The 25,347-nt window shown below is 36.5% G+C and overlaps 1 protein-coding gene across 1 annotated transcript in view; it reads right to left on the minus strand.

The window, feature by feature from the left end:
- The window catches only part of LOC114353888 (protein kinase C-binding protein NELL2), a 57,206-nt gene that overhangs the window by 26,443 nt on the left and 5,416 nt on the right, over positions 1-25,347 (minus strand). The window contains exon 2 of the mRNA XM_028306029.1: positions 8,453-8,560. Coding sequence (XP_028161830.1) covers positions 8,453-8,560 — 108 coding nt within the window. The remainder of the gene's footprint in view (positions 1-8,452; positions 8,561-25,347) is intronic.

Below are 25,347 nucleotides of genomic sequence, written 5' to 3' on the forward strand. Positions count from 1 at the left end.
TACTTATTTATTAGGACGAATTATTAATATTTATTAGGTATACCATGATTGATACCTACTTCTGGAGTCGGTGCCAAGATTATGAAACATGTAAAGTTTGCCTGCACCGACTCCAAAAGTAGGTATCAATCATGGTATACCTAATAAATATTAATAATTCGTCCTAATAAATAAGTAGGTAATTAGTAATTATTTTTCTACTTTTTAGNCGGGCATTTTTTGGAGAAATTTATCAAATAACCAAAAAAACACGAATTTTTAAGCAGATTTTTTTCAAAAAGTATAATTTTTTATTATTTTTTAGCCTTTTTTGTGTATTTTATGTATTTTTTTAGTGTCGCCTGTTACTTAGCATTATTACTGTTTTTATTTTATTAGGATATACCGCTTAGTTTAAAAGTTATTACGTTTTCTTTACAATAAGTAATTGGAAGAAAAAAAATTCTATAAAAAATTAAAAAAAAAATCTCAAAAATTTTTTGACCTCTTTTTTGTCGATAAAAACAGGTCTAGTTTCATCTATTTTCATATGTACACTTTAACGTGACTCACACTGTATACGACTATCTTACTGATTACATATAAATTTTATGAGAAAGTTAAGCCTAAGAAATCACAATCAGCTAAACTCTTGGATAAAAGATAACTGCCAAGAATAACCTCTATTAATATTTATGACTAAGGGGTATTGAGTATCCAACCTAGTTATTATCGGTTCATATTAGGTTAATCATGTTCCATGCTTTTTAAAACTGGAACATACATTTACTAACGAACGTAGGTAGCCTAAAACATTCGTAGTACTTTGACCTTATGTGAGCGCGTAGGTGCGGTAGCTAGGTCGTAGCAGCGTAACGGTCGGTCTGCTACGAGTTTCGAGCTACGGATTACACTTGCTTGCATAATTTAATCTTTGCACTAAAGATTCGCCTAACAACAAGCTAGCGATTGGTTGCGATTTTGTTATAGATTACATAGTGATTATTTGTCTAGACTACTATAGTCTTCTTCTAAAAGTTATTTAATCTTTAGAATTTTTTTTTGTATATAGTTTAATTTTTAAGTTTGTAAATTACTTATACAAATTTAGTTTGTTGTTCTGAATAAAAAGTATGTATTTGCATAGATAAATACCTGTAAAGGCATAATAATCTTTAGAATAGATAATTATATCTATCTAATCTTTAGTACGCATCCTCGTAACTGTTAAAAATAAAATTCTGCATTTGATTTATCTCTTTCATAAAGCTATTATTTTTCCGTTACCAACGGAAAAGCTCAGGGAAATTTCTATATTTCAAATCAAAGAACAAAAGCCACGATGGCTTTTGTTATCCAACCACAGTTGATCTTTTACAGCCTAAAAAGCCGCAAATGGCTGCAGATTTGAGACGATTGAATTTAAATCGCCGTCTCCCTCGCGGCCCCTTCCGCTCGATTTCGTTTTCGGCGGGGGTGTACCATAGAATAAGCAATGACTCAATACCAGAAGAGAAATCTTTAAATTCGGTGGAATTTTCAATGTTAAAGAAATCTTCTTTTAAAAAATCATTTCTCTCCATAAGGAAAAAGAAATGCGAACTAAACTTTGCTGATACTGAGGATAATTGCGTAAAAAAATATCTCTGATTCAATAATACTAACAATGAATTCAATGTTTTAATTAATACGAAATGATAAAAGGTTACCTACTAATTCAACTTACTTTATCTGTGGATAGCTGACCCGGCGAACTCTGTTCCGCCTTAAAGGCAATAAATAAGCCATCGCAATTTTTCCTTATTTGCTCACCGTTTAGACCTACCCTGGACTACGACAAAACATTTTAAAACCAAAATCAGCTCAATCGGCCCAGCCGTTCTCGAGTTTTAATCAGACTAACGAACAGCAATTCATTTTTATTTATATAGATAGATATAGATTATGTGCGGTATTTCAAAACACGCTTGCGGTATTTTAAAACATGTTTTCCTTAACCTCTGTATTCAGAAAGGTAACAAGGATCATCATTTTATCATCGCAATCATTTAAAACAGTTACAAAAACCCTACCAAAGAGTATTTTTTAGTTTTAAACCTAAAAAGTTCGTTCAAATGCAGTTATTCAGCGCGCCCGCCCCACGGCTTCAATCGTATTCTATTGCGCACTTTATTATTCGTGCCTTTGGATAAAAGTCAATGGCGCCAGTATTGAACTCTGAAGTTGATTTTCTCAGGTTTTCCCAGCGTGAATAAATCTTTTTTTGTTTTTCTTTAAAAAAAAACTTTTAATTAGCTTCAACGAACATTTGGAAACAAAACTGATGAATTGGTCATAATCACTACAATTAAATATTGGTACCTACGTAAACGCAGACAAAAATTTAACCATTTCCAAGAATGCGAGTAATAAAATTTACAAAATCCAAAAATACACCCATAAAAATAAAAATAAAACGTATAACGACCCGAAATAGTTTCCACCGCTAATGGCGGTGCCGTCACGAATCGCCTCAAGGCTTTTACTAAATTAAAAAGCTCCCTACGAATTCAAGTTACCTTTGATTAAAGAGCATTCGCACATTGTCATCGCGCTGCAATGTTTTGGTTTAATTAAATCACCCCGACATCATCCGATATTTGCCGGCTTCAAACACTCTCCCCATTGCACCGTGAATATATTTACTGGTGTCGTTTATCACCGGATAACACGACACGTTTACAAAGCCTAGTTACAGTTCTAATAAGAAACAAATTGTTATTTGTTGTGAGGGTTTAATGTTGTGTCATTTCTACATGCGTGGAAGCAGATAATAAATTGAATGTCTGCAGTCACCACCGGTACACGCGGGCGACAGATTAATAAAATTCCATTTATCTGCTGTACAGAGGATTATTCCGCATAAAGAATAATATTACATACCTACAACCTGCATACTATATTGAAATATCTTCAATCAAAAAGTCAAAAAATAAACAAACGCCTTGTATCAAAAGTAACCTAGACTTCACCCCTTTCCAGCGATCTGATAAAAACTCACTGAAAACTAAAAAGCAAAACTAATCCAGGGAAAACTTACTGAAACAAAAGACAATCTATCTCTAACTTTACTCTGTGCAAAATCAACCGATCATTTACCCCTATCTGCAGCCGGACAGCTCAATAGAGCGGCATAGGCATGCGTTTTCCACATGACTCGCCGTCACTGGGCAGATCACTGCGCGCTCGATGGCCCGTGCTAGCACTGATTTACAACACTCCAGTGGACAGATTCCAGAACGGGACGGTATACAACTCCATTCAGGACTGCTAGACCGATCCGCCGACTGAACAGGGTGGATTGATGAATTTATTAAGCTAGTTATTATATTGAATAGTAGAACAGAGCTTATAGAAAAAGCACCTATTATAAGTATGTAATTAGTATTTTATTGGTGTTTTGGTAGTTACTTCTTTGATTATGTTGGTAAATTATTCATTATACTCGTACCTGCATAAAATGACGTACTTTTACTGTTATAACCTGTAAAACGCGTGACGTTTCATAATATAACATGAAATGCATGAAATATATAGACTTTTTCATCAAACATTAAATACAATATGTCAATGTCGAAGAATGGAAACAAAAAGACGAAAATAAACATTTTGTACATTTCCACGGCAATTTTTAACCTTATGAAAGTCATGAACTGAATTAATAACATAGTTGTCAAGCTACACGACACGCCGCTCGTTACGTCCCAGACACAATAATAATAACAAGTATTGCATGCTATTTTCAAACACCGGTTACAGAAGTTAAAAAGTATATATTATTAGGGTATTTCTCATCGCCACGGTTCTCATCGTCACCTTCGTGGCGAATTTTATTTCTAACTTATTTCAACTTTTTGTAAACAAAAATTGTAGCGCTTGATGTGAAGATTGTATTCTCAGTAAATCAGTCAAATAGTGAGTCTCGTTTGGAAGCTTTAACGTTTTGAATTTTTTGATGCCACGAAAGTGATTCTGTACTTCACAGCAATAATTTTTTCAAACTTTACAACTGTAAATGACTCTTAAGTGTTTATAAAACATTTATATTTTGTCTTATTTTCATAGATAAATAGCAATAACCTAATATAAATAGGTACCTACTTAAATACAAGATAAAATTTTACCGATTACGTCACCTACTAAGTTACAAGATTCTACGCAATTAGTTTTAAGGGTGACACTGTGGCATTCTGAAATGCTAAAGAAGCAAAAAACGGATTATCAGTACTTCAATAAAAAGGAACTCTAACTGATTATCAGTCCCTCAACAAAAATACATTTTTTATTTAGGCCAGAGGGCCTCGTATTTTTGCTGTACAACTTTTAACTCAAACTTTAGATTACATTTATCTTACAAACAGATACACAGTCACATATACAGACATACATACAGTCATACAGACAGACAACAAAAATCGAGGTCCTTATTTATTTATTGATGTACCTACTGATCTCTACTTACCACTTATAATTTATTAGTTATTAAAATATTGTAAAAACATAAACATCAGTCACTATATTTTAAAATAAACCAAAGCAAGAAATCACTTTCGTGGCCTAAAATCACCTTCGTGTATAAAACACCACGAAGGTGATGCCACGAAGGTGACGAAAATTTTAGTTTTTTATGAATTATCCTTAAATTTGAATTAAACGGTTCAAGTTGAATACTACACAAATAAGTCTAACATGTTAAGTTTTCAATGGCAAAGTTTCAATTAAATTGTTTAAATTTTAGAGGTAGAAAATATTGTTCAAGCAAGCGACGGTATGTCTATGGATAATCACAAAAAGTTACGTATTTTTTTCGCGGAACGACGATCGACCTACCTCACCTCCCCAATGGTCGAAGAGCGACTGACGTTAACCGAATAGAACGCTGTGATTGGTTGCTGGTGTTCGGTTTAACGGCAATCTTGTATTATTACTCAAAGTTTTAGGTACCTAAAATCGTGTGACCAACGTATTTCGCTTTCTCAATTCAAAATAATTATATGAACATATTTTTTTGACTATTGTGTGGAAAGTATATTTAATTACGATGATTTTAGTATATGCTACACACAAATTGAATGAAAATTGTGAATGCAGTAACTAAATGTTTCATTGCAACCGAAGGTGTGACACGATGAGAACGCGAAAAATGACCCCGTTTTTTATCGTTTCATGTGATTTTTTCGTATTATTTTTGCTTCTATTACGATAAAATTTATTTTGTATGTAGATAAATAGATATTTTATCATCTGATTTCAAAGTTATTGTTTTAACATATACCGTTTATGAACTATTACTGTGTGACCATCAAATTTGAGTGTAAATGAGAAGTACCCATTAACTACCTTTCACCGCAATTTCAGCTTATAAAAGCAAAGTTGATGTGGAGCGAGCATCGCAGTCACGTTAGTTTGTTTTGCTTTATTTATACTGGGACAGTTTATACTCCAGAGCCTTGCGTATATTCGCCTGTCCGTCATGGAGTGCAAGCCGTCTCGAACAATGCCTACACAAACAGAGTCGCGCATTAACAAAATATAGCGGGTGGTGTTACTGCCAGCCGGTTTCCACTCGCCCGATTGATGTCACGCTATTAGGCGGCGACAAAGTTATGCGAGCGAGGGTTAATGTCACAGACAGTGCGCGATGGTTAACGCTTGTCTACTCGGGTGTCAAACGCAAGATCTGTTTGTGATTATTGCCATTTGTCTTCACAAATCTGTCGCAACATTGCAAGCAATATTTAAGTGTAACTAAGTAGATGCGTCAGCAATTAAAGTTCTTTTAAAGTTGGACATTAAAATTAGACTGTAAAATGCACAATAACGGTTCAGATAAAATAAAGCTACAGTAAAATCTAAAATAAGAACACATTTTATGTTCAATATTGAAAGTATAAGCTATAAATGTCATTCCGATTTCATGAAATGCATGAAATGAAACTCTTTCGACATCGAAACAAAAGTCTAAAGCGGGTTCAGCAGAGCTTCCGCCCTAGATGTCGCTGTCAGAGCGGCCCACTCTGCCGGACACAATGCCCGGCGGGTGACACTCGAACCTGAGACAATGTGTCTCTGGCGCACCCTCGGCAATTACCACTCGTCTAATAGGGGATTACGTTCCGCATGGAACAGGTCCCCTAATCGACGGCCTGCGAAATTGCAACTAAACTATTTATAGATATTATCGCGTATCCCTCCATTATCCACGCCGTAATAGTTTTCGCACATCTGCACTGGTCTGTAATGTAGAGTCACTTCATTATGGCCTTTTGGGGAAAGCTGACACTAATTTGCTACTCTTTCATCTTATCTTTTTTGGCTTTATATATTTTTTACGCTATAGAGATAATAAAATTAACGACTATGCTCCGTTAGTCAGATATTTTAGATGATGGAACAAATTAATTATACTCGTAACAATACAATTGATATGTTATTTATCGTTTGATATTGACCTAAGTACCCGCATTTGTTTTCTTTTTCTATTTTTTTTAAATATTTATTTTTAAAATGTATTTGGCCAGTTTGAGGTTGGCATAAAACCCCAAAAGCTGTCACAAATTGCCGGTTGTGCATTCCCCGCGGACACGATCCGCAGTTATCGGCTGTTTGCCGTCGGCTTAGCTCCGCCCGCGGCTTCGAGTGTCGCCCCGGGATTACAATCAATTTCCGCGCTCCTCTCAAATACGCTGGGCGGGCGGGATTAACACTGGCTAGTGCGGATTAAAGCCAATTCATAGCATGAGCCATGTGCCAATGTCTATTTGCTTTTCATATGCCATTACCAGCCGGGTTGCGCAACTCAGCTTAGTTATTTAACAGCCACACTGCCCTAGTTAAAATAAAAATGTTTGCTTTTCACCGGCGGAATTAAACTTACAATTTTAATACAGGGTTGTAGTAACAACTGTTTTTTTATACTCACTTGTTCTTGTTACATGTTTTGATTAAAATTGCAGATTCCCCTTCCTTTTCAAGTCCATAATTGTTATTGCACAACAAAACCATATTGACGCGGCATTCGCCACCCTCGGCACCAACACCCTTGCTATTGATGCGCTTTATCAATTTCCTTCGGCCACAACGTCTTCTCGTAACAATGGTAAATTGCAAATGCCAAAAAGCAGGGAAGTACAATGGACCGCTCCCCTCGGGAAGCCTTCGGAACTACACACAATCGACTCCATAAAGAACACTGATTTTGAACACGAGACGTTGGATTGGAACCCTCGCATTCTTCTTTTAATAATATTTTCATTTTTGGTTTATGATGATTTAAATTAAATATTTCATTCTAGTTACAATGAACATGCATACTGTATTTAATACCATCATATTAAACTGTATTTGATATGTCATCAGAAGTTATTACGTATTCGTGATTGAATAACTTAATGATTAACATTTCACTGAGATCACAAATAAAAACATGCATGTCATGACGAATGGAATAAAGATTTCTACTGTTTCTACTCTGAATCCATTGTACTGTCTTCATCCCTTCTTCATTGTATCCGGTCAACGACCTTCTTTGAATCACGTGACTTTTTGATTGCCAAATGTCACACTATCTCCTCGCAGTGCCTTGCACACTTTGTTCAGACAATATTTCTTCAGTGCTATCGAGTTACATTATTTTGCCTTGCACTTAAGGTGCATGCATTTATACGACAGTTTTATAGCAACAATTTGATAATTAAGTGAAATAGAACACATAAGACATTATGAGCATCAAAATGTAAAGAGGCGCGGCTCGTGCCAGCTCCGCTAATGGATAGCTGGTGAGTGGTATTGCACCTAAAATGGATTGCACATTCGTAGACGGCTCGTGTTTACAATCCATTATCATGGATACGGGAACACTTCTGCAAGAATGTGTGACCTGTAACACAGGTATTCATTTACCTAGCTCAGGCTCCGGTCTCACACAATCATTAATGAGTTTTCTTTAATGTATTGTATCCTGTATTTTTGTGTGAGAAATAAATAAAAAAAAAAAAATCATGTTGTGATATACAGGGTGTACGGGTTTGCCTGTATGCGCAAATTGAAGGAACGTGATACGTATTAGTAAATAGATTCAGAGAGGCAGCCATTCGTCATATTGAGTGACACGTTACTCGTTTCCTAGGAAATATGGGTTTCAGAGATGTTGCCAATCATTATACTATAAAAAACCGAACAAGTAGGTACGTCATTTAAGTGTTGAGAGAGAGGCAATAGAAATTTAAATACATATTCTGTGACACTGCTTACATTATAAGGTTCATGAGCTACAGCCCGCTGACGGGACTTCAAACAAAATTGGTCAAAAACTCTTCCAAATAGTTTCTTTTTACGTTTCAAAATCTATCTCACATACATCGAGAATGTATAGTAAACTGAACCTTATTCTAAAGCGCTTGAGGAGCCTTTAACCTTTGTGTAGTAGACTCACCGTCTAGTGCGTATGCGTTGCGCTGCGGCTGCATGCCCGGAGCGACGCTGACGCCGGCTCGCGTCGTGTTCTGCAGCGACAGTGCGCCCAGCAGATCTAGCTCGGTGGCTGCAATGGAAAAGGACACATTACAAATATGAATAAGAAAATATATGACTGTAGAAAACTAAGGGCCCTCGCCCACGTCGACTTTTTCGCGCATCGCTACTGACGCGCGTTAGAAGTGATGCGCCGACGCGCTACTAACGCGCTACAGCAGCGCGACTGCATCGCTACAAAAAGTCGCCTTGGGCGAGGGCCCTAACGACGTGTTTCGAACATAAGAATTACAATCACAAAATAGAGAATTAAAACGAACTGAAAATATAAGTTCGTTTGCAAGACCTCAACGGACGAAAACTGCTACGAAATTCTACGAATCGTAGAAGCGAAGCGTGTAGCTGCTACAGCTCTATTTAAATTGAATAGTATGTATTTGCTACAAAACAGTGACTGTTCGTATTTGCCTCTTTAGCACAGAGTACAATAAACTCAAAATACGTGCCAATATGTATAAGTGGTACATGGAAAAACTTGATATATCATGGCCTTTAGTTACTGACATCGTACGCGCTATGATATTTGTAGGGCAAGGTTAACTGACAAGTTCAGTTATTTTTAGCAAAAATGTAATAGCAGCCTAACTTGACTATCGATCTGGCATTAGTCAGAACCTTTTAAATCAAAGCCTATACGTGAAAAATTAGATTGCGGTCATTTTCGATTTCGGTCCGATAAAAAAATATCCTTCTTAGATATTTTCCTGAATAGACTCAAAATTAGGCACATTATTAATGTTCTAAATACTGAATTTCATATTTAAGTTCAACTAAAATCTTAAAACCATAGAAAATAACCATAATCATTTTCACGCCGAACAGACTCATGCTGATTATTTGAATTTAGGTATAAGTAGTTTACCGATAAAAGACTACATAAAAGCTATCGTGCCGTTTATGGGACATTATACAGTAACAGACACCCTAATATATTCTTCTCCTATCGAATATTTACGATTAATAAAGGACTCGTGGCCTACATTCGAACAATCGATATGCGGAGACGAGCCGTACGAAAATCGAGAGAACGGAACTTTCGTATCGAATAGCCGCAGAGTTCAGCTTTTTCAGAAACTGTAAACGTAATAGTCTTCGATATAATACTTCTCTTTTCAATTGCCACATGATCGTATACAGGAATTTTTACTCAAAGTAAACATTCCTTTATTTTTGAAAAGAAATAGAACTGCGTTCAAAGATTACAAAAAATTTCTTGCCACCCCCGGGCATCGAGCCAACTAAAATCTGTTTCTCTTTCTTTTCAAAAATAAAGAAATGTTTTCTTTGAGTAAAATTTCTATCTACAGTATTAAGAGTACTTTCTCTCCAGGTGGCATTACAACATTCCACCCTGTATATTGGGTTAACCAGTCAATGTTGTAATTATTGCAAAAACAGATTAATTATCTTTTCTCAGAGAACAGTTGCAAAATGTAAAATATTTACAATCATTACATAACTTTTCACAAGCAAATTGTAATACGTCACAAAATGGAACCTACATTTTTATGTATCCGAATGTTCAAAAGCTATTACATTAAAATTTATTGCAGGACTACTTGGCTTTTAAAACATGGTCAGGACCATTTGGCACAGATCATGGAATTCATAAAACAAGTGGCAAAAGGATACAAAATCTGGCACTGTGCGATCTGGTACCAAACATTCTGAATGTACAATATTTCTTGATCCCAAAAATGTATTACCGTTCTAATGAAATTTTATAAGTTTTCATATTGCAGAGATAAGCCAAAACTTTCATTACTGTGCTAGCGTTTAGTTTCATCGAGTCGGAAGTAGTTATTTCTGCAAAGATTTGTTCATAAAAGTGCAGTTTTACTTTCAAACTAGCATTTTCATCCATAACCCAGTTGGACGCTACTTCGGGTAATTTGGTGCAAAATATATCTTTTGCTGACGTAAGCATGTGGGGTTCTGTGTCATTCATCATCTTTCCGTGAAATAAAGATTGTAATGCTGTTTCGGGGATAAAGCCATTGAATAATATTATGGCAGGTACGATACAAATCTTCATTTTGTGCAGTTTTGGGTTAAATTGGTTAAGGGTTCACATAATATTTTTAGATAATAGCTACGTAGACAGAAAAGCTTTTGAATAAAAATAGGCAGAAGCCAAAAAAGAGACTATAAATATCGCACTATATGAGTTATCTGTGAATATTTGGCGGAGTCAAGCCGCTATGCCATCCATCAAAGAGTAACCCGGTCAGTGTACGAGCCTCGGCGTAAGCCACTGCGTATCAGCGCCCGCCGTAGCCCGTAGCTACGGGTTACGAAACTACTACACACGTGAAATATTTCAAAGCTTGTCTAGCTCTAGCTACACAAAAGTTTAAAAATAGTTTACGTGTGTAGCACGTCGTAGCCCATAGTTACGGGAGGATAATAGTGCTTACCGATTTATAGATAAAAGTATACAGACTACTGATTTTAACTAACCAAGAAATAAAATACACAAATATGTAAGTTTGTCTAGATTTAAACAAGAAAATTTCCTTATGCGGTGATCTCAACTCGCACGTAATATTCTATTCCCCTATTTTTCACCATCCATCCCCGCTTATTTATTTACTCCTATTTCACAACAGGCGCTATCTCATCTTTCTCCCCCAGTGGTAATAATTCTTAACTCGTTTCGTTCAACAATTTGTAGTCAACAAGTATTTGACATTTCCTGTAACATGTATTGTGTAAAATATGAATAAAACTTAAATGCCTTATATAAATAATGAATAAATTAAGCTTCTTACTAAGTAAGCGCTTCATATAGCATGATATTCACTTTTAATTTCATCTCCACTTCAATTAGCAAGTGTCACAGTTTGTGTCAAGCGCTCTCAGCGCTAGTTCTAATTTACAACGCCTATGACACACAAGAGCTCCCATAGGGCTGCCTCTCACTTACATTATTGAAATAAAATTGTTTATTTTTTCACACCTTATAGGGCTTATACATTACAATCATCTAAAGTTACAATTAGAATTAAACATACATATGAAGGAACAGAGAATGGTGTGACTGGAGACTAATGTAGGGCAGCCCTGTATTTCAGAATATGAGTGAACTTACAATAAATCGCTTCATTTCATGTAAACAGAATACTTTATTTACGTAACATAAGTATCGTTGATCATTGATATTGTTTTACCGACGAACACGCTTCCATGCATCATCATTCCAATGAGATAGACTCTAGGGTATTTAGTTTAAAGAAATAAACTGACTGCAACATTACGTACAAACTCAGTTGGTAATATCAAGCCTTTTTCAGATTTATGTAAAAGATTTATAACGGGACCGACAACCCTGACTGGGGCGAGGGTAGAAGGCGCCGCGACGCCGCCTCGTCTGCCGCCGACAAAGCTGCGAACTGATACAAAGAGATGCTCCAGATTACCTCGTAAACGCCGGCCCCCGGCTGTATCGGCAATCGTGACAAAACAACTGCACTCCGATTCAAACTTTGAAACGGGGTTTTCGCTTTTAAATTATTCTATCAATGGATTCATTTTTGCATAGACAGACGTGAGCAATGTGTCTTGTTATGATACTCGGAGAAAAGATTGAAAGTATTTGAAAGTAACTTTTTTTTAAAGCTTTTATTAAATAGTTACTGGTATATTGTAGGTTAATAGGTAAAGATGCTGCAATCTGTAAATTGAAACACTAACTTTAGTTATTTCCCATTTAACCCTACGTTAGTTTAATATGCATTTTGCGTAACATAGTTCTATTGCGTTAAAGAAATGAATAAGATAATTTAAGCTTTAATTACAATCCAACTTTGTAATCAATTCCAGACTAGTGTTAAATTATAGTAAACATCGAAAGGCTCTATGCGACCGTAATCTAATAGTCGTTCCGTATCAGATGCAGCGCCGTAACGTGGCCGGTTACAGCCCGCAGTAAAACGCTCGTAAACACTCTACGCCATTCAGCCGACGCGAGGGATTGACGAAATGCGATTTCCTATCTCCTATCGAACCCATCGCTCGCATTACCACCATTGGTGTACTATAGACTCTATCAGAACCAAGTGCCAAAGAAGACCACTTGTAAACTATGCGCGACTTTTAAGCTATGGTTATGATAGATGTTTAAATCTTTCTGATGTCTCGGTAAAAGTAGTGAGGGAATGGAAACTCATAGATTTTTAATTTCTATTCTATACTAATATTATAAATACGAAAGTAACTCTAACGTCTGTTTTTCTTGCTTTCACGCCTAAACCACTGAAACGATTTTGATGAAATTTGGCATAGAGATAGTTTGAGTCCCGGGAAAGGACATAGGATAGTTTATATCCCGGTTTTTGAAACGAAGACGCGCGCGATAAATTTTCTGTGACAGAAATTCCACGTGGGCGAAGCCGCGGGCGAAAAGCTGGTGAACCATTATGGCTACTATTGGTACAGAAAAACTATGAGAAATATTTACAGTTGTTAAACCACAGGTCAGCTGTATCATTTCAATTTAGCTTTGAAGTGTTTGTGTGGCTCTTTCTTAAACAAAAACCTTAAATTTTCTTTACTGCTAGCTAGCAACGACCGGATCCACCCTTTCAGACCAGTCGCAGTGCCTACAATATAACCAACTGCAACTTTACTGCCGCAGAAGGAGTGCATTTTCAGTGTGCATTAAACGCAATTTATGGCTCGGAAATTGCGATAGGCATTAGTCTGCCGCGGTAACGATAAAAATTTTGCTCGTACAGTTTTATTGCTTTTTTGTGCGTTCAATTCGTCGTAATGAGTGGTCCTTCAATTTATTCGATGACTACCAAATTGATTCATGTTAATTTTACCCACTTTGTTCAGAGACTAAGGCGAACTTTTTCATCTTAATCTTATTTTGTCGAAATGAGATAAAAATCGTGAGAATATATCAATTCTCTTGATCGAAATTACGGTGGTGATTGGCGATAACTTAATTACGCAGTAGATGGCAGCACCATTAAAACGGGCGGCGTTATTATAAGGGCAATTACTCGTACAATTAATCAAGGCGGTGCGAGAGACGGGCAATTTGCGAAACATTACAGGATGATCCTGGCGAAAGGTTTAACAGGGCGGAACTGTTGGGCCGGCCTGGGCATGTGATTAATTAATTTGGACAAAACGCCCGCGAAAAACATCATGATGCTCGACGTCACCGCGTTCCGTTCGACGTAACGTTTATTAGATTTCAACATGAAATATCTACCCTTAGCAAAATGCAATTGAATTAAAGATTGATTCATGTTCAATAAAATGGCTAATCGCGTCTATGTAGCTTTTGCCATAAAACCATTTAATATCAAAGTTACGTTTTGATGCTGAAACAATGGTTAGACCACGTTTAATAAGTCTAGTTTTAAATATCAACATTTTACATATTACATGTAACAAAATATTATTTATTAAGTATAAAATAAAATGTCATCATCATCATCATCATCATTTCAGCCACAGGACGTCCACTGCTGAACATAGGCCTCCCCCAATGACTTCCACATCGCACGGTTGGTAGCGGCCTGCATCCAGAGCCTTCCTACCTTTATCAGGTCGTCGGTCCACCTTGTTTTCCGGTACGTGGCCTCCATTCCAGAACCTTGCTGCCCCATCGGCCGTCAGTTCTGCGTACCTACTATGTGCCCTGCCCACTGCCACTTCAGCTTGCTGATCCGTCCGTCCGTGAAATAAAATGTATTCATTTCTAATAGCTAATACTGATATGTATGTTATGTATTTGATTTAAGCCAACAGCCATAAAAAGTACCTACTTTGCGCAATTCCAGTAAACATTGCTCAGGCAAAGTTATTTGTTACGTACCCGTATTTATTTTGGCTCAGGCAAATGTACGGCCAAATATTTCCCGTCGTACACGACGGCTATAGAAACCCGACGCCCTGTGAAATGTACTATCGGGTTACTTACCTACTTGATACGAGCGAGTACACGGTTGGCAAGGGTTAATAACAATTAAGTGAAGTCCCTGTGAGTAACCCGAGACGCCGCGTGCCGAAACCGGCTCCGATCACCTCAAATTGACCATATGGTGATCACCGTAATGACACCAATTTTGGTCGATACTTACAATGGAAATTGAGTATTTGGTTGGGCATTTACACGACATGCGTACTTAAGATTTTTGTTTGGTCAGTGACTCCGTCTTACTGTAATGCTGTAGTAGAAACTCCGCATCAGAGCCTTATTATTTTACTTTACCTTTCTTGAGCTTGAGTTTTATAACAAGCTTTTAAATTTCAATATAAATAAGTCAACAATACTGCGAGACAATAATGGGAACCTGAGAATCTACAAAATAAATTATCATTTGCCACGGCTTCAATAAAAGTTTCACCGAAAAAAGTTTTAATTTTTAATTAACTTTGACGCGGCGGATCATTCACACGACTTATCCATTTACGAATAACAAATTAGACTAAATTGCTGTGTACGGAACCGCAAAAAAAACCTAATCGAAAGCTAACGATGTTTAGTCGAGCAGGACACGAGTGGAAGGGCAAAAAGGGCCCGTGACATATGTCAACCGCGCGTGCCGCCGGCCGGCTTTCATTACATTTTTTATATCCATAACTCGCCACATGCTACTTACAATACACGCATCATAAGAATTAGGTACGTTAGAGAATTCGACCTGACCTTGGTTCGATTTTATTAACTTTGTGTCAAATATTAGTGGCAGTTCGGGGAAGGTGTCGCGTTCGGTCACGCGATGTTGCGAAACGCGGAATCTCGCGCTGCGCCATCAGCACGCAGCCGTGTGGTGTGATTCACCGCAGCCCTGCTGATATGCATAATACGACGCCAAACAATAGGGGAAATCAACCTCACAGCACTTACGACTGCATCAGGTGATGAGATTATGTAATATTATAATATTGTTTACTTATCACATAAAACAGATCTCTACATTTACCTACTCTACGAGTACATTGTTGTGACGCTAATCATTATTTATACATACAGAAAAATAAATCCTTCAAGCAGCAAATCTGGAAAAATTACATGAAAGCAAATATGCACAATGTAATAAGAAGAACGATAAAACATTCCAACTAGTGACAAAGCTTTTCAACAAATTGGACGACCAAGTTTAAATTCAATTCAGACGAAAGAGAAAATTAAATCTCAACAAAATTATCTTAGCGTGAAATGATTTCATTGAGTCGCGACCCAGACCCATTCCAGAAATTTCGTCCATATTAATTTAATTGCGGTAGCCCTTACGGGGTAAAATTAAAACAATAAGCATTCGGTTCAAAGAGCAGTGTTTGTATGGGGACCCTTAAAAGGTGGCAAACGGCTAGTGCGAGATGGAGAGATGTGGCTATGAAATATGGTAACGAATGGCGAATTTGAATTTGTGATGGGTTAGAATAAATCTTTTAGGCTAATTTTGTGCATTATGCATGCGGGATTTTGGAATACGGTGTCCGTTAATGAGGCGCCGGTGGTGGCGGGTGGGGAGCCGACAGGTGGCGGTCACGGCCCGCTGCGCGCGCGCCGTGCCCTATGCAGCCCGCCACGGGAGCCGCGTCACTGGCTACGTCCACAGCTTGTCCTGCTACTTACAATTTAGAATCCGACCCATTTAGCTAGAGTCTTATCCAAGCTTTCAAACTTTCATCACAAGAACATAAGCTTAGAATATTTACAGTTTCTATGGCCAAGATTGTCCAATTATCCCCAAAAAACTGAGATAACTACCTTGAAATATTTTGCAGTGGCAATTCTGATATCCCATTTAAATTCCTATCCAGCGTCCTTCGCTTACCCTTTGCTCGGGTTAGTATTTGTTTGCGCCAGCGCCGACATCCAGCGCCTCGATTATACAGAGCATGTACCTAATACACCCGCAGACATGCACATTGATTTATTCGCATTCGCTTAGCATCTAATAATATGTTTGAAAAAAACATGTTTTTACTTTATAAAAACTTTGTGACGTTTAACAAATGTATTCAAACCGTTACCACAAATATATTTTTTATTTTAATGTATCTAAAAGTCAATGCAAATCGTTTATTTATTTTTCCTGAACCAATGATTCAAGGAATTATGTAAATATGCAAATAGAACCTGCTAAAAATAGTCTGTCGGTCAGTAAAGAAAGCCTACGCACACATAGAGTCTTTCGTTTATGGGCAATCGTGTGACGGAATAAAAAAGGGGCCTGTTCAAGCCTGCCACTTTGCAGGGGTTGTTTATACCCATAACTTACAGAATATCACTTACTTAGGATACAAAAAACAGTTTGATCGATATTATTTATAGCGTCTCGTACACAATATGTCTTACCGTTCCTATAAAGCGTTTACTTTGCAAAACTTTTATTTATAATGAATTTATACCTAAATTAGAGTTATTCGCTACTTTGATAGTCATCTGCTAACTATTTCTGCAAGCGAAAGCTACCTTTTTCCACTGTCAGAAAAAAGTACTACCATAAGTTTGATTTTGAGGACTCGAATTCAGATAAAATTAAGACTCATGGTAACTGATACTGAATATTAACGTTAAATGCGAAACAAATAAGATAAACTATGTAAACACTTATTTCAGTATGGTTGTTATAGTAATCCTTGTCACCGTCAAAACAATGGCAAGCAGGTGAAAGGTAATTAATGAGACATAATCGTTATGTTTTGCATTATAAATGCCAAAATGATGACTCTACATGCGCGAACACAGCCGTGTGCTCAGTCAATGTAAACAATGTCGTTCATTTATTCATGATTAACATTAACAACTCCATAATACGTCATAATTTAAGTAATTATTAAATCTTACATGACACACGGGACTTAAAAAACCCTTCATTGTGCTTCTTGCCATGATCTTCTAAATTGGAATACCACTCTCATGAAACTGAATTTAAGATACTTTACCACGCCACAAACGCAAACATGGACAAACCCATCACCAGAAGGAGGGCCCACCAATGTGAATGATTCCAAAAAGTTCTCACCTTCGATAACGCGAGTCTTTGACACTTTGAACTTGACAATGAGCCGGTCGCACAAGGCGCTAAGCCGAGCAAACACTGATAACGCAGATACCGGGCACGTGCGCTCGCCATAGAGTAGACAACACCAGAGATTTTGGCCTCAGACAGTATTTTTTTGTCGGGGAAAAATGCTTGAAATTGCATACCTACCCTGCGGGGATAAGATAGGTATGTGGGACTCACCAAGTCAGAAGGACAAGGCATACACACGAAAACAACCCTGGTGCTCCATCTTTCGCCTAAGTGGGAAAGGAACTGTGGTATTCCGGCCAAAGCTTCACTACCACAGTCCCTCCTGCCCCAGACAGTCTGCGGTAACATACAAGGCTCAGAACAGTCTTGGGCCTATGTAGTAGTTTGCCTCATAGAGGCCGCATTCGAACAGTGTGAACATGGAAGTGTATTGGAAACATTAGCAAACAGAGCTAGGGAGGAAATATTGAGACAGATTTCCACCCACTACGCGCGGTACAAAGTTATTGATTTATTTTCTAATTCATCTAACATGTTTACCAGTGACTAATAAAGTATGAATATGCTAGTGAATTGGAATATTAGATGTAGAGTCCCAGTATCAAAAAAGTGTACCATCTACATCAGTAGGTCTTTCCACGCTTATCTATCTAGTCCACAATTTACAGACGTACCAAAGTCGCTTCCTACATGAAACCTCGGGACAAGAGGGACAAGTGGTGACGTAGTCCCTTATCAGTTCCATGAAATCATCCGATTTCCGCTAGTCGGTTTGCAATTTTTATCAGATAAGTCAATGGGGAACCCAAGTAAACTTATGGTAATCCAGTCTGTTCAAAAATTGCTCTTACTTTGTTTCCCACTGTCTGTTCAGTTCGTATAATGTGTAAAATAGAGACTGGCTCAAAAAAGTCACATGCGATGTTGCTTAGAAATTAATACTCATTGTGTAATACAAAAATCCACAAAACAACTGTTATTCTCCCATATTTATTTACTGTTAGGATCATGGCAGGTGTCCCTTTAAATAAATTTAAAGTCCCCCGCGGACTAAATCACGACATCTAATAAAGACCCGTGCGATTTATTGCTGTCAAAGGCAATCGCCCAATATTGGCGTTTGAGTAAATAGTGCACTGACTGATCGGCGGTGATGCTAGGGGATCGACACACTAGCGAAAATTAATCGAGGCCAGTTGTGGGAGAGTTTATTTTATATTTTGGTTGTGCTTTAAAAATTATTATCACGCTAGTTCTATTTTTAAATTAATAATTATGATCTATTCCGAAAACATCACATCAACATCTTCTCTCCTACAGATCATAATATGCAACCTACTAGTTGATTAACCTACTCGTAAGTTCCAATTAGGAACAAAACTCTTTAAAAAAATCGACAAACGATCTATAGCCTGACCAGGAACATAAAAACCCTCGCCATGTTGCGGAAAACTAATGGTACTAATTTCTTTTAATGGCAACAGTAACTGAAAACTTCATTTACATGTCACCTTGCATGTCAGTCTATTGTTGTCAAAGTGTAAACAAACTTTATTTTAAATGTTTGCAATTGATTTTGTGAATTAAATTGCTAAAATATTTTTATAGTCGTGAAAGAAAAGTGGTTCACGATGTGTTAATGTATTTGTCGAAGAGAAATATTAAGGGTTCGGACAATATTTTCATTGAATAATGTTTCCGACAAAGGTTGTCAAATTGACTGACATGTTTATCGTATAGTACAGTCCACTATGAAAATTAGCTGTAGTCTGTTTCAACTACCTATTTTAAAGTTTTTTGTCACTTTCTAAGTTTTGAATTTTATGGAATTGGGAAAGAAGTACCGAGTTTGAAGCGTTCATGAGCAGACATTGCAGTTGAATATTCAAGTTCTGAATTTGATTATTGATGAATAATAAAATAAATCCTACTAGCTCGATTGATGGTTTCATTTAATTTATTTAAACCAGGTTACCTTTAATAATATTTTCGTTAATTTATAAAAATATCAAATTAGCCCGTAATCCTGAATCCTGATACATAAATTTAGCCTATTAATTTAACACATGTACGACTGTACTCAGTGTTGCACTATCAAATGCAATTGAAGCGCCTCTATGCCAGGGTTTTTATGTTCCTGGTCAGGCTATACCATCATTACCGTCGTCTGTCAATGTTTATTCAATACTGCCAATAACAAATCACCTTATAGCCTGACCAGGAACATAAAAACCCTGGAAACATTATTCAATGAAAATATTGTCCGAACCCTTAGTATTTCTCTTCGACAAATACATTAACACATCGTGAACCACTTTTCTTTCACGACTATAAAAATATTTTAGCAATTTAATTCACAAAATCAATTGCACACATTTAAAATAAAGTTTGTTTACACTTTGACAACAATAGACTGACATGCAAGGTGACATGTCAATGAAGTTTTCAGTTACTGTTGCCATTAAAAGAAATTAGTACCATTAGTTTTCCGCAACATGGCGAGGGTTTTTATGTTCCTGGTCAGGCTATACAATTATACAAGGTTTGTGTGCGGTGCACCTATTTTTTAGCTGTCGAACCCGCTATGACTCGCATGGGGTGCCGTGGCCCGTTCGTGCCGGCTCCGTCCACCGGCAGTACCGGCACCCTCGTGGTTCAAAACACGAGGACAATTGGCCCACCCAATGGAATTAGCTGCACTTTTCGACTCGTGATAGTTGATGCACTTGTTATGAATATTTTTTTGAATGAAGAACTATCATTTGGGTTGATTTTTTTTCACTTTCAATGTGTGCTTTTAAATTAAATGGCATGTATTTAAATGATCTTTTTAAATTAGCAAAAACGGCAAATAAAAAAATCTAAATGGTCATCTATTTTAATGATTGATCCTCTTTCTTTGATTCATAAAATAAATAAAATCGATCGATATTTTAACCTCTTTTGAACTACGCAAAAAAAATTTGAGATGTAAAAATTATATCTGATCGTTACTTGTTGGTCCTCAAAAATAAAAGAAATGAGCACCAAATATTCAATATTGTGATACTTTTTTAAATAATTCGATTTGTATAAATTATTTTTTGTCTATATCAAATAATCTTCAAAATAATTATGTTATGGTACTTATTTTTATTGAGTTGTAGTCAAAGGATGGAAACTATTTAAAGGCACTTGATGTTCAAAGATTTTCTTTTAATTAAAAAAGCATACTTAACACGTTCACACTGCGTTATCGGGTCGAATTGACCGTAGGTGCTGGATGCGTTGGTGCGGGATGGATATATTCAGTCTTTTCAGTAGTACGAAACATAAATATTGTTTTGCAATTGTTTCGTCAAACACAGTAAATATTTGGAAAAAAAAACTTATCAGGTCCTTACGACCCGATGTCGCACTAAAAGTAAACAAATATCGTTTAGTGCTTTTATCGTGTCTAATCGACCCGTTGACAGATGACTTTATGGTCACTGATCACGGTCGAGATCGGTATACTAAGAGAAAATCAACCTTGCGATTTGAAAAAAATAAAGAGGTAAAAATTATGATGTCGGGTTCAGGGATGTCAGAAGTAAGAAATTATTTTACATAGCGCCTCTAGTCCCAAACTAAGCAAAGCTTGTAATTTAAACAAACATGGCAATGTACCATTCTGCTTGCTTATTGGCCGCTAAGCCCTTGGCCAACTCAGTAACCAATGACGGACGATTGTCACTCAACCACAAAGTACCGCGTAAATTAAAAGATATTTTTTAATTAAAAATATTAACCAATAATATTTTTTGTTAGATCAAATATATTTTAAAGTTAAGTTATACATAGATCGAAATGTATTTATTAGGTGATCAATATTAAAAGGCAAACTTGATATAAAAATCATCAAATTAACAAAATTAAAGATCAATAACTAAAAAAGAGGATCAAATATTATTTTTGTTTACCAAATATTAAAAAAGTATGTTAAACATAAATATTATGTTACCTTTAATGAAGATCATTCATAATTTATCCGTAGATCAACTAATATAGACCCAATAATTAATATAAAGATAAAATATAATAAAAAACATCATTTATTTTTAAAAGTGCACATACAAAAAAGATCAATTAGTTTTTAGAGGATCAAATAATATTGTCCCAAATTAAATTAAGGTATGCACGAATTAGGCTGAGTTGCACCACCTAACTTTGACCGTAAGTATAACGATAACCGGTGTTTTTGTATAGAATTTGACAGATTTTTGACGTTTGTCAAAGTTAAAGTAAGCTGGTGCAACCCAGCCTTAGTGTTAATTTACAAATTAGGGAGGTATGACGTCATGAACAGCATTAGCACAGAACTAGCCTTTTAATGTTATGTTACAGTAACCCAACGCGTTACTGTGCGTAATTTCATTTCCCTCACTCCAGGGAGTACGAATTCCGTCCTTGAACCCACGGGACAAACCCATTCTAATTCGCGACTCCGATATTCAATTCAATTTTGCTAAGCGAACGCCAATTTTATTCAATGACGACATACGAGTGATCGCACTTCTTTCGAGGGATCTTGCTATCAATATGATAAAAAATTCAAGTTTTCATCTGCTATTCTTATTCAGAAACAAGTGCTGTTTCTCACTTTAATATTCCTTTTATACATTCAGATTTCAAAATATTCTGTCTACGCTAAGTCTGTTGGTATGGAGGAATATGTTAATATAATTTAAAGCTCCTACAAAAAAGCTCGCAGCATTTTCTCCTGAAAATTGGCGAACATAATAACATACTAAGTAGATAAAGAACGGGGAGGGTAAGTCTGCCTAAATTGCTTTATGAATATTGCACCAAGGTGCCGTAAAGTGGTAAACAAATGGAGAGGCGACCTAATTGCGGCTGTAGGCGTCCATAATTTAGCCGTTTCCAAGAGCTGGCGTATTAGGGATTGTACCCATGTTAATTTATTTTCTCCAATTGTTTTTGCTGTTTAATTAGTAGGTATAGCAATGAATTAATAAACTTTTAACATAACTTTATTGAGTGTTTAGCTGCTAAATCATTTTCCAAGCGATTGATTTTCGTTTCGCTTTTTAGAGCGACTGATCCCTGACATGAAACTGTTAAACAGTGCGATTGACTTATGTTTTTTTAATTATACATTTTTTTAGACTTTCTCTTACGTACTTGAAGGGATGGTAGCCCTTATTGTGGTTTGTGGTATTCATGTGTGGTCGCGAGGGGCGGGTGATCGATACCCACGCCGGCGATAACGCGTGCGAAGTCGCGGGCCGTGGCCTAGCGCGTCGCATGGCAACCGTGACGTCACATCATCAAAATCGCTTCCCATGTAGTAATCCCAAAATTAATTAATTCAAAAGAAATATTACGGATATTATTTATGGGATAACCAACACGAAGACAGCCTCATTTTGTTTAATGAGGAAAGATTTCAGAGTCCCAGAAATGAAAAAAATAGATAAAAAAGGAGATTGCATTCATTTCTAATATTTAATTTAAAATGCCCGCATAATTATTAAAATACTCATAAACACTTTAACCCAATTGGAGGTAAAATGGTTACAGAATAACATTGAAAAGCGCCGCGCCGGTTAAAAGGCTCTTTATAGATAACAAGCCGATCAAAAAGCAATGCAATTGTTAGCGTACACAAGCACTGGCAGGTAAAAACTAGGCTTTTAAAAAGAATTTCAGTGTGGCCGTGAAACGAGGTCAAACTAGATTTAGTGGGAGCACCGCATTGCGCCCAATGCGACACTCTGCAATCTCCGCACGCCGCCTTATCTCAAACAACTTCAATAGAATTTGATTTTGAAGATGAACGAGCAAATTTCATTGTGCCCCAATCACCAAAACTAGGTCCATGTTATTGAACGTTCGCCGATTATAATCCAATAGTTTCCAATTTATTACGTAAACTATGTTTGAATAACTACTCATACTTGAAACAATTGAGAGCCTTGAACAAATGGGACACCAAACCGCGAGCTTTCGTTTGCCGGGCAAGTGTTCTTACCACGTCATGTTATAAAGCAATATAAATGCAGAAATCCTAATTTTATTACAATAATTTTGCCTTTTCAAATTCTCTACTTCAAGATATGACTACTTATCTCGCCACTGTAAAGTTAAAATTCACAAAAAAATCGTACTAAAATATTTGTTATTACTCGTAATAATTCGCTAGATTTTTGAATATCCTAAGAATTTTTGTTTAGCACCAATTTAGTTAATGTATGCTGACGTTGGAAGTAACATTGGCAACTACGAGTACATTTGCAAAGTAGACTGAATCCACAAAGTAATTCCGTATGGCGCCCGTTTATTCAAATAAGCTGTGAATTAATAGCCAAGTAAATCATGTCACCGATAACTGATGGATTTTAGATAAAACGCCGCGTTTGACGCCATGAAGGATTTTTCATGGAAATCGAATGGAAAACGCCAGCGCCCGCTTATGTATAATTTATAGAAATTTATAGACAGGTTCGCTAAACTAATCAATGTCACTGCCAAGGTCTGTAAAGGACAGAGGTACCTGTTTTTAGATGTGGAATACGTCGGGAATTTTCAGGACATTTCCTTCTGAAGTCGTTTTAAAGTGAAATATCGGTATATGAAATTGTAAATATCAATAATCTAACAAAACTTATCTCTTATTCAACATAATAAGCAAATTGTAATCTCCAGGCACAGGTTTCAATCATTTTAAGAAATTTTTTAACGTAATACTTATATTAACCCGAAACACACATTCTTGGAAACAAGACCTGAATAAATGAGGAGTGTTTTCAGGTGTATTACCATCTTACTCGTGTATCTAATTTCCCTCGGGCATTGTTAGGCGCTGTGAAGCGGCCTAATACGCTGCTCTTGAGATTACCTACGTTACTTTAGGTTATGTTAAAGTAAGACTTTTATTAAATTCCGAGTATCTACATTGATTTGGGAAATACGAGTACCTACCTACAACATTGTTTAGTGACTTTTTAATCACATAGAATCGTACGGGAATTTTAATTTACTATTGTTTCAGGATAACTGTCCAAATATCCTTGTATTTTCGTAAAATAAGGTTTTCCCACAAAACGTGTAATCGATAGCAGTCAGCGCTTGTTACGGTTTGATTGATTACCTAATGCCAAGTTGGGTGACCCATATTAAAGTTTAAGGGCCGTGTCAAGTTTGTTGTACCTGCATAATTATGCCGACAAAGAAAATGAAAAAGTTCCGACTACCGAAATTGGGTTATGGCACCATTAATAAAACATTGCAACAACTCGAATCCAATTCCATGAGTTACGGACGACAGTATTTCAAATTACATAAATGTGTATATTTTGCAACAAAAATATTTAATTTAATGTGCTATAGCAATGGTACCGATGTGATTTCAAAAAAGTTTCGCTGTGTAACGAGCCGAAAACGACGTGCCCCTGAAAGTTTACGTTAAAGTAAAAGTTTCGCGGACTGGGTCTCTGCAGAATAATTTAGTAGATACCTCAAGCCAATTTGTACATTGGAAACTCACACTTGGCTTAGTTTCAGGGGCTGAAAGACATTTATAAAGCTTATTTCTTATTTTCTGGAGCATAAAATACTATAATATTAAATGTTATTCTGTGTTTGAGCCAACTTATTACAATAAATGCATTATCTATAACAGGCAAAATGATAAGAATAAAAATCTAGAAGCCTGTCAGTTTTGCACTTTTTGACAAATTCGAAAAGAATGTAAATAAGTATTTCATTGACAATTTCCTGTGAATAAAATAAAACCAACGCTAGTAAG

The sequence above is a fragment of the Ostrinia furnacalis genome, unplaced genomic scaffold, assembly GCF_004193835.3.
Source record: "Ostrinia furnacalis isolate ACB-3 unplaced genomic scaffold, ASM419383v2 OfSCF1850, whole genome shotgun sequence".
Lineage (NCBI taxonomy): Eukaryota > Metazoa > Arthropoda > Insecta > Lepidoptera > Crambidae > Ostrinia > Ostrinia furnacalis.